Genomic DNA, 16,028 nt, shown 5'->3' with positions numbered 1-16,028 from the left:
TACCCCCCTTCAGCAACAGCAACTGCTGGTGCTCCCCAGTCACCTGCACTTTTACTTTACAGATTAAAGAAACAGCATCGTACAGTTTACATTGTTTGGTATTATTTGCCCACATTTTTTTTTTTGCCTGATCAATGCGCTCAGCTCCTGGTTTTTAAAATTCCCTTACAACGAACACAAAGGGAAACTTGGTCTAGCCCATGTAAAGACAACTGCTGATACATATTTTTTTCCCTTCTTGAAGGGAACTTTGCCAAAAGATGGGCTGGGATCATAAACCATACCCTGTTCTTTAATTACTTAGCTTTTGCTCTTGACTTGGCAAAACATTAAGCTTTTCATTTTAGTAAATCTATAATTAACTCCAACATGTGCTGAGTAAACATAACTTCATTTTTAATTAAATCTTAGAACAAGATGCTACAACTTGCCATTTCTAAGGAGAAGTATTTCTCAAGTAATGTGCAATAAAAAAATCTAGTCCTTGTCAAATACGAAACTTAGGTCCAACTTCAAGTATAACCCACACTCTTAAGCCATCTGTCGTCCAAACGTGCATTCACTAACCAAAAAAACAAAATGTAAACCTGAAGAGCCATCACTTCACATCGAAAGTTTCCAAGGCTGAAGTCAAATCAAATCTAAATGGTAACACAGCAAAACTGAGAGATAACCTTAGCTTTGGGGCTCCTGAAGAATAATTTTTCCAGTACAACTCACTGGATTTTTTTTTTTTTCCACATGATGCAATAATTCTTACACAAAGAAAATAAATACAATTTCTCAAGAATGAAAGGAGTTGAAATATATGCATTATAAACATCAGAAACGAACAGGAACTTTCTAATTAGTCATTCGTAAGTGCGAAGATTCAGAAAATTTACTTCTGACAGCACATTCATATAGGACTAACTCTACAATTCTAAATTAAAATGAGACATCAATTCTGTGAATAAAGAGAAATCTCTAAAAAAAAAAGTTAAGCTACTATGAAAACATAATGTCAACTCTAAGTCAAGCTTATACATAAACTAACGTAATAATATGAAATAACCATCTTTTGTTTATGCTGCAACTCTAAGATTTTTTCAAGTTCTGTATTTTCTGGCGTTACATATTTCCAAATGGCCCTCAAGAATTTAGATTATTTAAGTGCTACAGTGAAATAGTAGAAAACTTCACAAAACTTTACTTCATGTTCAAGAATTACATGTAGCAGAGCCAAATAAAAGAACCAAGAAATTGTTAGAGACAGAAGCTACAAGATTTACAGTTCGCAGAACAAAAAAAATGCTGTGCATTTCAATGAAAAAAGCACTCGAGAACTTTATAATATTAAATCTCCTCTTCTTACTTATCTGCAACTCTTTTAATCAGCTCTCTTCTCAAAGACAGAGTCTCTCAGTTAGTGATTCTGATTACCACAGAATCTAGATACTGATGACTCTGCATTAAGCAGAAGCTGGTCCACTTATTAAACTTATCCAAAGTATATTCAAAACATGACTTCAAGAGACTTTCACAAAGCATTTTCTTCCAGCCATTTTATATAATATTTCAATTTCAACATGCTTATTCTGGATAAATTTTTCCCTTTGCTTCTCATCAAGTTTAGCTTAGTCATCTTTCAACAACTCTCACAACAATTTAATGATGCGTGATGGAAGTCCCATTGTTTCAGTGGTAGCGCACCATTAAATAAAGTGCCTTGAGGCCAAAGTACATGATCTTACCCATGGGTGACACTGATTTGGTAGTGTTTGTAAGCACAAAGGTAGGATTATCATTTACACTACAAGAGTGCCACAGCATAGAAAGTGCTTTCTAATCTCCAAGGAACACAATTTCCATGCTTCACTTAATGCCCTTTTTCCCCCTCATCAGTCCTGTATTGCCTCATCTCTTCAGGAAACTAAGGCTTATGTCTTCATGCTGTCTGCATGTGTTTTCATCATTCTCCCCCACCTCCTCCCTTAAAGTAACTTTTTAAAACTAGTTGGACAATCATGACCAAACCTGAGAAAAGAAGAGAGATCTTCATTATTAAATTCTCACAAGCTTTATGAAAACAGGTACTTAGAGACTAAAATCTTGCCCATCGCATTGAAGATAAGCCACAGCACAGGCTCAACCTTTATTAGAGTCTGAAGAAAGTCTACAATCAGACTGAAGACATAAATCTTCATAGGGCTTCATTATGCGTACTACTTCAATTGTTTTAAAATTAGAGTTATGCTAGATTTCTATAAGGCAAATATAAAATACTAAAAATGAACGTTAAGAGCACAATTGTGGAACAAAAACATTAAAAATGGATAATGAATCAACATATGCAATTAATTGCATTGTTTCTTTCAGTTCTTAATCACAATTAAGGAAGACACAACAGAGAATCATTCTTAAAATACAAAATGCAATAGCAATAAAAAAGTGTGGGTGTTCAGACACTTAATGGCAAACATTTATCATCCAACTGTTCTGCAGCTGCAATGAAGAGATTTTTTAGCAATTCATCAAGGATATTACTAAGAGTATCCTCTTAGATATCCATGTAGTTTCAGCAAAAACTGAGGGTACTTATAACACCAGACACTGGAAAGGGAGAGACAAGAGGAGTGACAGGGCAACAACTCTAAAGTAAGCTTTTTATGTGATGACATCTTTATGCTGCAAGTTGGCCTATCTGGTTACACAAGGTGAATTCTGATCAGCCTTTCTTAACTGTGTGATAAACAGTTCACTGCCATTTGTGTGGTATGTGCCGGACTAAATCTGGAAAAAAATGATGGTAATGCGTTTTGAAAAGTGACTTCCATAAATGACCAACACCTATACCTGAAAGCTATTTTTTAATGCAGCTCCTTAAATTCTGCACAAGCTGCACTAGTAGAAGCTAAATTGTATCTTGAATGGTTACTTATTATAAATTAAGAGCAATTAAGATTTTTAACAATGCATTGCAATGCAGTATCTTCCGTAAAGAAAGTAGTTAACACACAGTAAAATGATGTACTGCAGTGAAATCGCATCTCATCCTATTTCATTTTATTAACTTTGCTAGCTTCTGTGACAGAATGCTATTTAACACTATTATGAAGATTCATGCTACTAATATAATTACGGATAAAACAATTCATAAAAACTTACTATTTTGCTCTATTTTTTCAATTGTTGAACATAAATGTTATTTTCAAACTCAAAGATTTTGTTATAAAGTCATCTTCGAAATCTTCACAACTTTACAAAGAAAAACTATGAAAATATGCTTGGAAGCCCTCTTCAGGAAGTGTTATGTTTAGGAAACACTCAATGCAGTAGATTAACTCTCCAATGGGCAAACTCTTCAGTGTAAATGAAAGACTAATCTTGCTTGGACTGATAACACTCAAGCTGTATGACATCCAGTCATGTTGGTAGTGACAGCATCTGAACAGACAGGATTAGTAATGATAGCAGTAATGGCATATGTATAAACTGATGGTACACTACCAGCAAAACCAGAAAGACTGGACACCACTGGATTCTCTGATTCAAAAGCAGACAACGGTAGTATTATTTCTAAGCATGCAAAATTTTCACGCACACAAAACTAAGCACACTTAGGGACAATGCTCAGTACCAAGTTTTGTAAACTTTAGGAGAAATTAAATGCAGCGTGCCTATGCAGCTGATACCAGTTCCTAATCAAATGTGGTAGACTCGAAATCAACTCTTCAGTAATGTAAATTATCCTTTTGAAAGTCTTTTTTGGAACCTTTTTAAGTTAATGTGTGAAGTTTTGCAGAAAATGTGTCACTTTTTCTTTGAACAAGGCTTTCTTTCATGGTACAGCACCATAAGGTAAATTATCTTTGAGGAACATAAAGCACTCAAGTCACTCCTTTCTTTTGAATGTAGGACATCTGAAAATTGATGGAAATTTTATTGGCCTTGGGTCATAATGTTTAACAGGTTTATCTAATTTCGTTCCAGAGCATTTACATAGTCATATAAATTTTTTTTCTTTCTAATCATAACCATCCTTTGACTTGTTCTTATTAAGCTTATTATGCCTAGAAAAGTACAAGGCAAGGACAGCTAGATTTCTGCACCTGAAACTTCAAGGAGCAATTGCAATATATTTCTTGAGAATAAGCAACATGAACTTACAAACACATGAAGGTCACATTGAGAAGTTAGTTAAAATTAGAGCCAAAAGCTAATTCTGTTAGATTAAGTTAGACCATTTTTTTTAAATTCTGGCCTTAGATTTTTATCACGTCTGCAGATCAGAAAATGCAAATAAGCCAGAGAAATATTAAAAAAAGAAAATAAAAAAAACTATTTAAAAATCACCATCATCTTATCTGGAAAGATAGAAGGCCGATGGAAGAAGAATAATCACTTATGTCTGCTTATCAAAGTATTTAGAAGGCAAAAAAAAGACATCATTCAAAATTTGCCTATGGCCAACTTTTTCTGACTTTGTGTCACATTTACTTTGAATAAATTTTGCTTTTTTATTATAAACTAGCAAGATAAACATTTGTTATTTACTGTCATAGTGAGGTAGAACTGCCATAGGCAAACCTACTAGACATGTCTTTTTAGAAAATACAAGAATGGGGCTGTTGGGTGAAAAGAAAGAAAGGAAGGAATGGAATCCTTTATATTCTGGAAAATTGGAAGAAACATCATTTTATCATAATGACAGTTGTCATTGGCATTTTGTATCTTCTCAAGGAAGTTCGATATTTTCTTGATACAATGGCAAAGACTGTTAAATAGACACATTTTTTCCCACTTCAGAAGCATTTTTCAGGACTTTTCTTTACCTCGAGTACATACAGCGTGGCTTTTTTCTAACTACAGAGTATATTTAGTACAATACATACAATGGCAATCCCTGCCTAGTCTTTAAATGCAAGTTGTACCATGCTTCAACTGTAAGATACGAATAAACCTAGCGCAGATCACTATGCAAATTAAGTTCAAATGGAATTTGTCATTGCTGTAATCCCTCACGCATTTGTACTTACCTGCAGGTAAATATTTCAGCTGGTTGTTAGCCAAGCGAAGATGACGTAAAGATCTCAGGCGGCCAATCTCTGGACACACAATTTCGAGGGCATTATCACTTAGGTCCAGAAACTGCAGTTTAACGAGGGAGCCAATGGCTTGTGAGAGAACAGATTAAAACATGAATGTGACCCAACAGTAACGTTAAAATCTTAATAGGACTATGAGAGGATAAAAAACCACAGTACCTAACACCTATGTCTGAGCAGATTTTGACGCATTAAAGCCAGTCTCACAACTGAATGACATAGCTTGTGGAAATGCTTATCTAACAAACAGTACTGCTGGCAGTGAGACAGGGAGGAAAAAAACGTGTTATGTACAGAATACTCCCATTTCTAGAGTCTCCTCAGACGATTCTGCTCCGAAACCACTTTTTCCATGCCTTTGCTTTGAGTCTACCCAATTTATATATTCAGAAAGAGTTTAAAGTACTCTCCTGAAGTGGGGCACATAACTGTACAATTAAGGCAAGGAAGAGAAACTAGTACAAGTTCTTGATACTCTAGGTTTCAAATCTGTCATGATCTAAACCAGCAGAGTATTCTATGTGGTAACTGGTTGAAAGCAGAAGACACTCTGGATTTTTGTTTCTGTAGATGAGTGCCACTTAGCCTTTTCACTTTCTGCAATTAGAACTGAAGCAAACAGCATTTAGGTGCATTTGAGAATTCACTAAAAGAATTTAACATAGCATAAACAAGGATATTATTAACTAAGAGCTACACTGGTATATTTTGTATGAAAATCTTTAATGTTTTATGGGAAAATAAAGGAAAAATAGGCCTCTTCAAAGAAGAAAAATGAATATTTCATGATTCCTGCCACTTATTGTGAGCTGGTAGATTACTTACCTTCAGGTACAACAACTATGTTATTTGAATGAAGGTACCTGGGGGGAGGAGAAAAAGCAGAGGACACCACCTGTTACCCTCAAGGACTTCTGCTACATAATCAGTTTGCAAAATATCCAATTTCAGACTGAAAGAGAACCCTCAAAGCCATTCCTCTCTATGACCACAAAAGCTGTGGAAACTGTATAAACTGGCAATGGATAGGTACTTAAGTTTCACTTAGACTATTAAATGATTAACATAAAAATAAAAGAGAATGACATACAATTATTTAAAACAAAACATTTACAATTATAATAATAATGGACTTTAGTTTTGAGAGTCATAAGAGGAAAACAAAAAGGAAAAAGAATAAAGCAGATAGAATAACCAAAATGAACCGTATTTGATCACCAGGTTATTCCACACTAAATGCTGGGTAAGAAAAAAGCCCAAACCCATGCAAGTTATACAATTACAAACATTTTCCCCTGCACATAAACTCTTACACCTTTACTGACTGAAGAAACAAGCACATGATCTACTCACTGCAAGTAGGTTTTTCAAACCTAGAGTACATTTTTCAAAAGAAAAACCCAATCTTACACATGGTTATTTAGGTAGTTAGTGGGGGTGGCCAGATCTCTCACTAAGAATATTCAGCACCCTCTGCAGGAGCACATCCAGTACTACTAGGAACATAAAACCCATTCTTAGATTAACAAAATTTTCAAATACTGGTATCTAATTGTAAAGTGTACTGAGTACTCAGTGTCCAACCGCTTAGGCCCACATGGAAATTATTTGCTCAGCATATTTTTTTCCATTCTATTCAAACAGCATTTCCAAAAGTAGAAGCCTGTCTTTTTGGGGAGATAGAGGCAGAACAAGGAAAAAGACATATGAACATTTCAACTGCATGGAGCATCTGAGCCTTCTCTTTTTCTTTAAAAATTGCAGACATTTAAAGTTTACTAAAAATGTAACAAACATAAGGCTAGCAGATACGTTTGTAGAAATCCTTATATATACCTCAGGATGAGAATTCTCCTACTCATTTCAGCTGCAGCTCCTGAAAATACTTGTGAACTATTTCACTCCAGCTAAAAAAATGTATATTATAAGGATCTACAACTATATCCCAGCATGAGGGACACGATATGCAAAGAAACGCAGACAACAGTGAAGTTTTTAAAAATACATAGTGAAATTGCTAAGGATGTAACTTTCTGGAAAATGAAAATCAGTTAAGTTTGTCTTTCAAAATTTAAAGCTGCTGTAACAAATTATTCTTTAAATAAATCTTTATTTTGTGGTCTCTTCTGTCAACAAAACATCTCTTACTGTCTGATCAAAAATTGACTTGTACCATTAGAGCTACACAAACCACAGGCCCACTGCATCTCTCTCTAGACCACCAGAATGTGTGGGATAATGATGGTACAACTAAGCTTGCTGAACCCCAAATAATTCGGTTTGACTCCTACAATTCAATGTTTGTAAGAGGTTATTTTAAGCTGTAATTTATACAGGTTTTCCTAAAGGCACCATCAGATAACACAGGGATTTACTGATGCCCCATGGCAAATCATTTAATACTTAGTATATCAAATACAAAAATATTTATTTTACTGCTTCAGAGCATAAACATACTCTCAAAACTCAGGCATGATGAGACAAGACTGTCTCCTAAGTAAGTCGAAGACTGCAGTGACCTACAAACAGTTCAATTATACTGTGGTCGCGTGTACCAGAAAGGTGTGGTTTCAAGGGCCAAATTAAGATGACAAGATCAGACAGCTGAGTGCATTAGACTACTCAGATACATACCTCCTCCTGTTTGGAGCTTTCTATTAAATAAACAGAATCAATGGTCCATCAGTTAGTCAACTGAATGTGAGCCAAATGAGTTATAAGGGGAAAAGAGGATATCCCTTTTACCCCCCCACCTCACCCTGCCGCCAATCCTACCATACAAGGAACTCATAATCTTACAAGAAGAAAAGGGGAGGGAAGAAGACATTGATTTAGGGGCTTACAGCTTAAAATTAATTGCCAAAATAATACAGCTCATGTCACATCCATTCTTTGGACAAGATTGGATAAACTACTCTGCCTACAGCAATCATCATTAAACAGTTACTACCCCTACTTGCTCCTTTCTGCTCCTATTTGACAATCTGTGACTTGGTTCCAAAAAAACTTAGTACTGCAATCAGCAAGACCGAGATCATAATACCCCTGGTAGCTGGGGTGGAAATGAGCAACTAGGGATGGGCTGGAGGCAGTAACCTGTTACTCCGGCTCTGTCATAACCATCTGACCACTGCATTTGGAAATTCCAGTGCTTTATCAGGGTGACAGCCCACACAGGAGCTGAGGGGTAAGTATTCTTCCCTTAGCAGTGTAGACGTTTGTTGTTATACAATAAACAAGAAATGATAAAAAAAATTTAACATGGGACTAAATACATCCGGATATACCTCCTTTAAAAAAAAAAAAAAAAAGACAACAAAAAATAACCCTTTCTTGCCCCCAGGAAAACTCTTCACACTTAAGAGGTAGGTTATGTGCAAGCAATACATTCTAGAATTATCTTAAGATAAGATGGATCAGTATAATAAAAATATATTAGAACTCCTACACAAACTCACAATTCCACGAGGTTTGGAAGCTTCTGTGCAAGGTTTTCTGGCTGAAAGAGAGTTAGAGACTTTTTAGGTTTCAAAACAAAAAACAGACACACACATATTGTGTATCCAACTCATTTTAATAACCATACTAAAACATGTCAGCAGCTAGTCACAGAAAAAATGGCAACAAGGAGCTTGTATACAATACCCTATTTCCACATCCCCGCACATTCTCCATCAGTGCAATCTGGGATATATCAAGGGTGATCAATTCACTACTGAAACAGAACTACAGCCTAGAAGTGACATTAACATGTCCTCAACCAAATGGTAGTCAGACTTCTGAGGCTGAAAAGATGGATTACCAAAACCTAGACATTAGGAAAAACTTCTTTACTGAAAGAGTGGTCAAACATTGGAACAGGCTGCCCAGGGAAGTGGTTGAGTCCCCATCCCTGGAAGTATTTAAAAGACGTGTAGATGAGGCGCTTAGGGACATGGTTTAGTGGGCATGGTGGTGTTGGGTTAACGGTTGGACCTGATGATCTTAGAGGTCTTTTCCAACCTTAATGATTCTATGATTCTTAGTTTTGAAAATATATTAAAATAATTGCGTTAGTTGAAGCCAAGAGACTGCTAAGAAGCTGCAGCCTTTACAGACTTAAAGCAGAACAAGAACTATACAAGATGTCTATACAAGATGTCTAACCATAATGTATTTTATTTTGTAATGCTGCTAAATTGGGAGATGACCTACAAACTTTGTGTAGCTTAATCAATTACCACTGAGCCAGAAGTGCTGAATCCATCAAACTAGATTTCCATATTTACATATTAACATGCATATAATTTTCTAACTGCTAACTGATCTCTAGCTGCAATTCTGTTTCTTGATTATATTTATGACCACGAACATATACCCCAAAATTGGCTTCACAAGTTTCAGATGTCATGTTGGTAACCGTACTCAAGTTATTCAAGGTTAAGACAGTTTCATTGCTTAAGAAATCTACTTTAAACATAGATATGTTTTATTGAAAAAAGTTTTACAATACACATATATGCAGAAACAAATGAATTTTAAAAGCAGCTCGATCACATGGTCAATTTCCTGTTAAAAAAACCTAGCAATTTTCACTGTCATGTCAATTTAAGGTATATTATTATCTCAAATACTTAACTTTGTGTTTATAAATTTATTATGAAGAAATATGCTAACCTGAAAAATATTCTTCAGTGGCAAACATGCTACATCATAGATCTGAGTACAAAAAAATAGTTTGTTTTTAAGTATGGAGCAGCAAATGATGGCTCAATAAACGAATCGGTTGACGTCAAGACCCAGGAAACAGGCTATAACTAATCAGTTGTTGCCACCTACTGGAAGGTTTGCTACAGTACATTTATCTCCTCGGCACAGCATTTTACTTGTCAAAGAGAAAAGCTTAAGCTGGGAAAATATGCAAAGGCTGCAACATGCTCGAGCACAAAAAATTCAAGCTTTAATTTAAAAAAATGAAGAGGAATGTGAAAAGAAAAAAATTCACCGTCATCCTAAATCCTTTATTAGAACAAGGAAACTAACCTGAATCACAAATTATTTTCACATTATACACGAAGGTTATACTCTTATTCTCACTTTAACTGCTGCAGGTTTTAAGAGAGCTAAACTCAGGAGAGAGACAATTTAACATTTAGCAAGTCTATAATAGAAATTCTGCTTATCTTCAAGTACCACAATAACAATGGGTCTGAGTCAAAGTTGCTCAATACAACATCCTACAATGAAATTAAGATTAAAAAAAAAAACTATTCATGATCCATCAATTGAGACGTAAAACTAACTCTGGTCTCTACTGGTAACATGACAGCAAACAATGATGATAAATGAATCATCATTTCTGCCACCAGTTTAGTGAAGCTTGCCTTGCCCTCACACCCACTGGACATTTGTCAAAAAGTGAACCTGCTGATCTGTCTGAACAGGACAGCATTGCATATTCTGAGTTAGTAAATTAAGAACAATTGTTCTTTGATATGGCTAGATCTGCTTCTGACAGTGGCATCAAGGCAAACTCGTATTTCCTTTTCATAAATGGGGAAATAGGATTACTGGGAGGCTAAAGTTACTAGTCAAACATTGAGGAGAAGTTGAAGACATGATGCTGGGATACAGATGTGCTATATAGCTTCTTGATCCATTCATTATGTCATAGACCTCTACCATTTCCATCTTGCCAATGAAGACAAAAAATGAAATTATTCTTAGGCAAGGTATATGTAAATTCTGTCAGCGTAACTATTCCAAATGTTTTCACAGGAGCCATCTGTCCAGGACTAGAGTCATTTTAGAAGAGCAAAGAAGAACAAAGACTGATTTAGTCAATGTTTTTCAGAACCCTGAAGAAATGAACTGGTGGGACAAAAGTACCACCTTACTTTCAAGAAATATGGTGCAGATTTAGTTTTGATGATTGCTAATAATCCATATGCAATTTAAAGTATTTATTGATGAGCTAATGCTCATCATCCTGCATAAAATCAAAAGAGCACAAGGCTGAAAGAGACGTCTTCCTTCAATAACCTATTTGTTTTCAACTATTCTCAGATGAGATTTCCCTCCTGGGCCCCCCCCCGCAATGTAACTAACTTTGTACTTCTTTACTGAAATTTAGAGTATCATGTGTCCTACCAGCAGTGGACATAAAAATTCATTATGAAAATACTGCTTTGTAAAAATACTGATGATTTCTGCTCTCCCCCATTCCTCCTCTTCCTTTTTTTCCTCTCTGTCTTCTTTTTGTGCCAGAAGAATTAACCTAAGTCTCTCAACCTTCTCTCATAGGGCATGTTCTCTAAAAATCCCTTGTTGCTGCTTTCTAAGTTCTTTCGAATTTACCTAGGTTGTTCATAAGTATGAAACTCCAGACTCAATCTTTGCTCCAGCTTATGCTTTAACAGTATCCAACAATTATTTCCTTCTGCTTTTAATGGAGATTGTGAAACTTTCTATGTTCCAAAAAGACATCTGCCTTTTTTTGTAACATGCTGCTGACTTGATCTATTTTGGTCCACTACAACTTCCAACATCTATTCTGCTGAACAGATGCTCCGTGAATGAGACCCAATTTTGTTTGCCTAGTTTCTAGCTATAGTGCTATGCACTTGAATGAGATTCCACCAAGTCATATTATAAGCAAGTTATCCTGACCATTTTGAATCCTAATGCTCTACTTCACGCTGTTTGCAAGTCATTTTGCCTAGGTATGATTTACATTTTAAGTATTGTTTCAGCTCCTTTATCCCAGGCCTCAATTACAATACCGAACAGCATTGGGCAAGAGCTGCCTCCCTCATTTGATACATCTTCTGTTGACAGTAACCATGGGTAATTACTCTTATGCTATCTTACACATCTATTGGCTGGTACCATTAACAGATATTGAGAGGAAAACAGAACTGAACTGTTACTTGCGAGACTTTGTTTTGGTTTCTATTTTATAATTGCTTTAAGAAAAACAGAAGCAGGCTTTAACACATACACACAGAAAAGTGACATGCAAAACTCTCCTTACTATTATTTCATCTTTTGAGCAGTGCAAACTTCATGAACCTTACACCACTAAATAATCACTGAATTTCACGAAGTGTCAAAGCAGAACTGTTTACAGTCTTCGGTTAATTTTTAAAGCAGCTTTAATTTGTAACCATGAATCCTACCCTCCCATTAAATTACTAAGCAAAGGACATGCCCAAAACCAAAAAGTGCCAAAATAGTTCTTTACAGTACATGCAAACTTAAGTGACTCATTCAAGATGAAGAAAAGGCATAAAATCTTCAGAATCCTTTCAGCTTTTGGCCCATGAAGTGAAACCTTTACAGAGGATTTCTAATGTATCATTGTCAAAGCTTTGAACACTATTCCTTGAACCGGAGTACTGGACTTTTTCTAGGAAGCACTGAAAAACATATACTTTGGGTGAATTTTAAGTACTCTGGCCCTCTAGCTCCTCTGCCCTGGCTATTATTTTACCTATCATACCATGGAAGACCCCAAGGAAAAAAAAAAAAAAAAAAAAAAGAAAACTGAATTACTTGGAGACTTGAGCCTATTGACAGTGGCAAGTTTTGACACTCTCTATAGAGAGTCTTACCAGCTCAGAATATCTCACACAGTTATTTAACTACCCCACACTGAATTCTGAGGTCACAACATTCATTCAGGGTGAGAATTTGTTGGGTTCAGGGAAAAACAACAAAACAAAAAACTCCACAACAGAAAATCCCACAACCCTGAAATTAACTGTTTGTTCTCCTATCAACAGCAGCCCATAGACACAAGTTTTCGCTGACACCTTAACAGCAAGCTTTGAATTAGACCCTGGGATTGACGATGCCTTTAAAATAAGGCACACACCAAGGTAAAAGTTGTTTAGCCTAATGAAGGAATGTAGCCTAGACTTGCATAGTATCACCTAACAGTAGAAAGGCCTGACCACTGACGTGAGCAAAATTTATAGCAGTTAAAAAAACCCAAACAACAAACCTCACAAGAAAACCCCCAGCAGATCTTCACAGAGCTTCAAAAGGGTAACCTTAAAACTTCATAAACTTCCATTTATTATACTCTACATTACCTATGCAAGTTCAAATATAATACAACCAAATACTCATATTTCACAATAGATGACAGCATTCAGGATCAGATTTGCTATAAGATTATTATTTTTTTAAAATTATCTTGTTTTTTCTGTTCCAAAAATCAGAATTCCTACACATACAGATAGTAAACATTACAATAAAGAAGTTGTCGTACCAATGTGGTCAGGGAATTTCTTTTCATATAAAGTCTCTCCAAGTACTGAAGCCCCTCATCTTTCAGTAACTCCAAAGGAAAGTGATGGAGATTTCGATAATTTAAGAACAAGTTCTTGTGCCTTTCCAGCTTTGCCTCAGAGATTGTTTTGCATAGTTCTGATGCCATGACTAATCCTGTTCCAAGCACCACATCTAGTGCATTGCATCTTCTGAAAGCAGACCCATTTCTAGGGGACAAAAAGAGTGGAAAAAGATTATCAAGGTGTATGCCATGCATTCTTTTGCGGAAAGAGTTAGTTATTACATATTATCTGATAATTTATCTAAACACACTTGTTCCAGTTAATACATAAATATAGTACCCAGAACATCCACACCATAAGATATGTTAGAAGCAAATCTTTGACTATTTTCTGGATAAAGTTTCAGCGCGTTTTCAGACCAGCAATAACAAGATCTTAAGGTATACATAATGCTTTTTTTCGATCCATTTTCCATGGACCTTTCAGATAATTTTGTCAAAGTTGCCTCCACAAGAAAAAAAAAGAAACTTCTCTCTACTAACCTTTATTAATGTCCTATATCTATGCTGTGAAGGGTGCTAAAAGAAAAATCCACAGATCGTAAGAAAAATGCACAATTTATTAGAGGACTTCTTATCTTCTGGTGACTAAAATGCTTTCATGTAGCTTTTAATCCAGAATGGCAAAAGGCAATGAAAGTTTTTTAAGCTTTCCCATACAAAAGTATCAGAAGAATTTATTTTATCAGTTGGAAGAGATATTGGTGACAGACAGCCAGTTAGGGCATTGCAAAATAATAAACCAACATATGAGAAATCAGAAACTTACAACATGAAAATTTAGAAAAAGCTAAATGTGACAGCAGATTTTCAGCTCTGTTTCCTAAAAACAAAACCAGAAAGAACTAAATATCAAGCTTTAACTGACAATTTCAAACCCAGAATACAAAAGCATGAAGACAAATTAAAAATTAAGTTGTATCTGGAACCAGACTTTATTTAGCTTGTTTTTCAGGTATAACCAAAATTGTAGTCATTATTATGTTGTCTAGATTTAGACAACAACAGCAATGCTACATCTTTTCAATTGTCTCAGATGTCAGAAGAACGTAATAAATCCAGACTATTTAAAGTTACCAGTTTGCTACAGAGTCGCGTGTATAAATTAATTTCCATTAACGAAAGGCATCGCAAGTGCTTTCCACCAGTAATATTTTCTATTTTAGTTCATCCCTTTACTGAAGGAGCGATTTCTAATCATAACAGATAGTGGAAGCGAAGGTACTGAGTTACGATCAAGAATCCTATCTGATTATACAGTAGTCATCGTAAACAAAACTCCTTACCTGGCTGAAGACTGACAACTGAACCATACATGTAAATCAAACTACTTTATCAGTTTCAATAATTTCCTTGATATGCAGATAAGCAGCTTTTACCAGTGATCTACGTCCTTCTGGAAGAATACAGCATTTATTTTCTTAGAATCCTGTAAGCACTACTAATCACAACTCAGGTGTAATATCCTGCACACCTTTTCTAGTCTTGAGTTATCCCCAATTCAAGCCATGCATAAGATCAGTTCTAAAAGCAAATGATCACCCTGTTGAAAATCCTATATAAGATTAGAAAGTATCAGTCCAACCTTGGTTAAACAGTATTTGTATGAGAAGAACCATCACTGTAACAGTTGCCTTCATTAGCTATCTTCAGGAGACAGGGTACACACACTGCTGGCCCTTGGCACTAGCAACTTTAAAGCTCCCTTAGTTCAACAGATAAAGGAAATTAAGCCACTACAATTCCAAACTCCACATATGTGATCAGCATTAAAACAATTCAAGGAAAAGCATCAGACTTTTTAGTGTGCATAGTCTGAAAGTATTTGAGCACTAACTGCTACAATACAAGAAATGGTAAAGGAAAGTTCATCTTTCCCTGAAATATTTTTTTTAAATGAAAAGCTGTAAAGTCACAAAACACATACATAAACATCCATTAGCCTTCCAGTTTTTCCAGAGACGCTTTTTAGGTGTTCTGCACTTGTGGACTTCTCTTCAGAGTTGTGACTCCATATACCAACTGGACCACAGACATGCAAGCCCACAAATGCAAAGTCCAGTCATAACCTATTCTATTTTGGCTCTTACTTCAAAGGAAAACCCTCCTACTCCCTTACACCACCAGCCAAACTTTTTCTCTCCAAATAATCTTTTTCCAGAGATGAGACACTACCAAAAAGGAACAGACACAATCACGGTCTTTAAGGAAGGCAAAAAGGGAGGATGAGGACAGATAATACCCAGTGATGATGGCCCTGTGAGGGGTCAGGTCATTTAGGGGAGACAACCGCCGTCTCCCAGAGGATGGAGAAGACAGAAAGAGGCCCGCACTGAGCACACGACAAGGAGAGAAGCCTAGGCGAAGGGGTCACACCGGGAGGCTCAGGAGACCCCCAGACCCGCGGGCCGCCTCCAGCCCAGTGAGATTGCCTGGGGGGAAAAGAGCGCACACGGGCGGATGAAAACTTAAGAGGAGCCGCAGGGCACAAGAGAAGGAGGCTATGAGGTGGGGCTGCACGGAGCCGCCCTGCTCGCTGCTCCTTGTGCCCCGGGAATTGAAAGGAGGCCGGTCTGTCACGGGTGGGTGCGAGGGAACCGGCC

General features: G+C 36.3%; 1 protein-coding gene across 1 annotated transcript; it reads right to left on the bottom strand.

The window, feature by feature from the left end:
* Nucleotides 1-5,018: 5,018 nt before the first annotated feature.
* Nucleotides 5,019-13,509, bottom strand: LOC104077271 (leucine-rich repeat-containing protein 28-like; the record flags this gene model as incomplete). Its single annotated transcript, XM_009578440.1, has 4 exons — nt 13,342-13,509; nt 8,546-8,586; nt 5,913-5,950; nt 5,019-5,156 (listed from the first exon to the last, which is right to left on the bottom strand). Coding segments are annotated over exons 1-4 (385 nt in total), but the record flags the coding sequence as incomplete, so codon positions are not given.
* Nucleotides 13,510-16,028: the final 2,519 nt, after the last annotated feature.

This window comes from Fulmarus glacialis, unplaced genomic scaffold (assembly GCF_000690835.1).
Source record: "Fulmarus glacialis isolate BGI_N327 unplaced genomic scaffold, ASM69083v1 scaffold28985, whole genome shotgun sequence".
Classification (NCBI taxonomy): Eukaryota; Metazoa; Chordata; class Aves; order Procellariiformes; family Procellariidae; genus Fulmarus; species Fulmarus glacialis.
The sequence above is the reverse complement of the archived record's forward strand: the minus strand, read 5'-3'. Positions and strand labels throughout refer to the sequence as shown.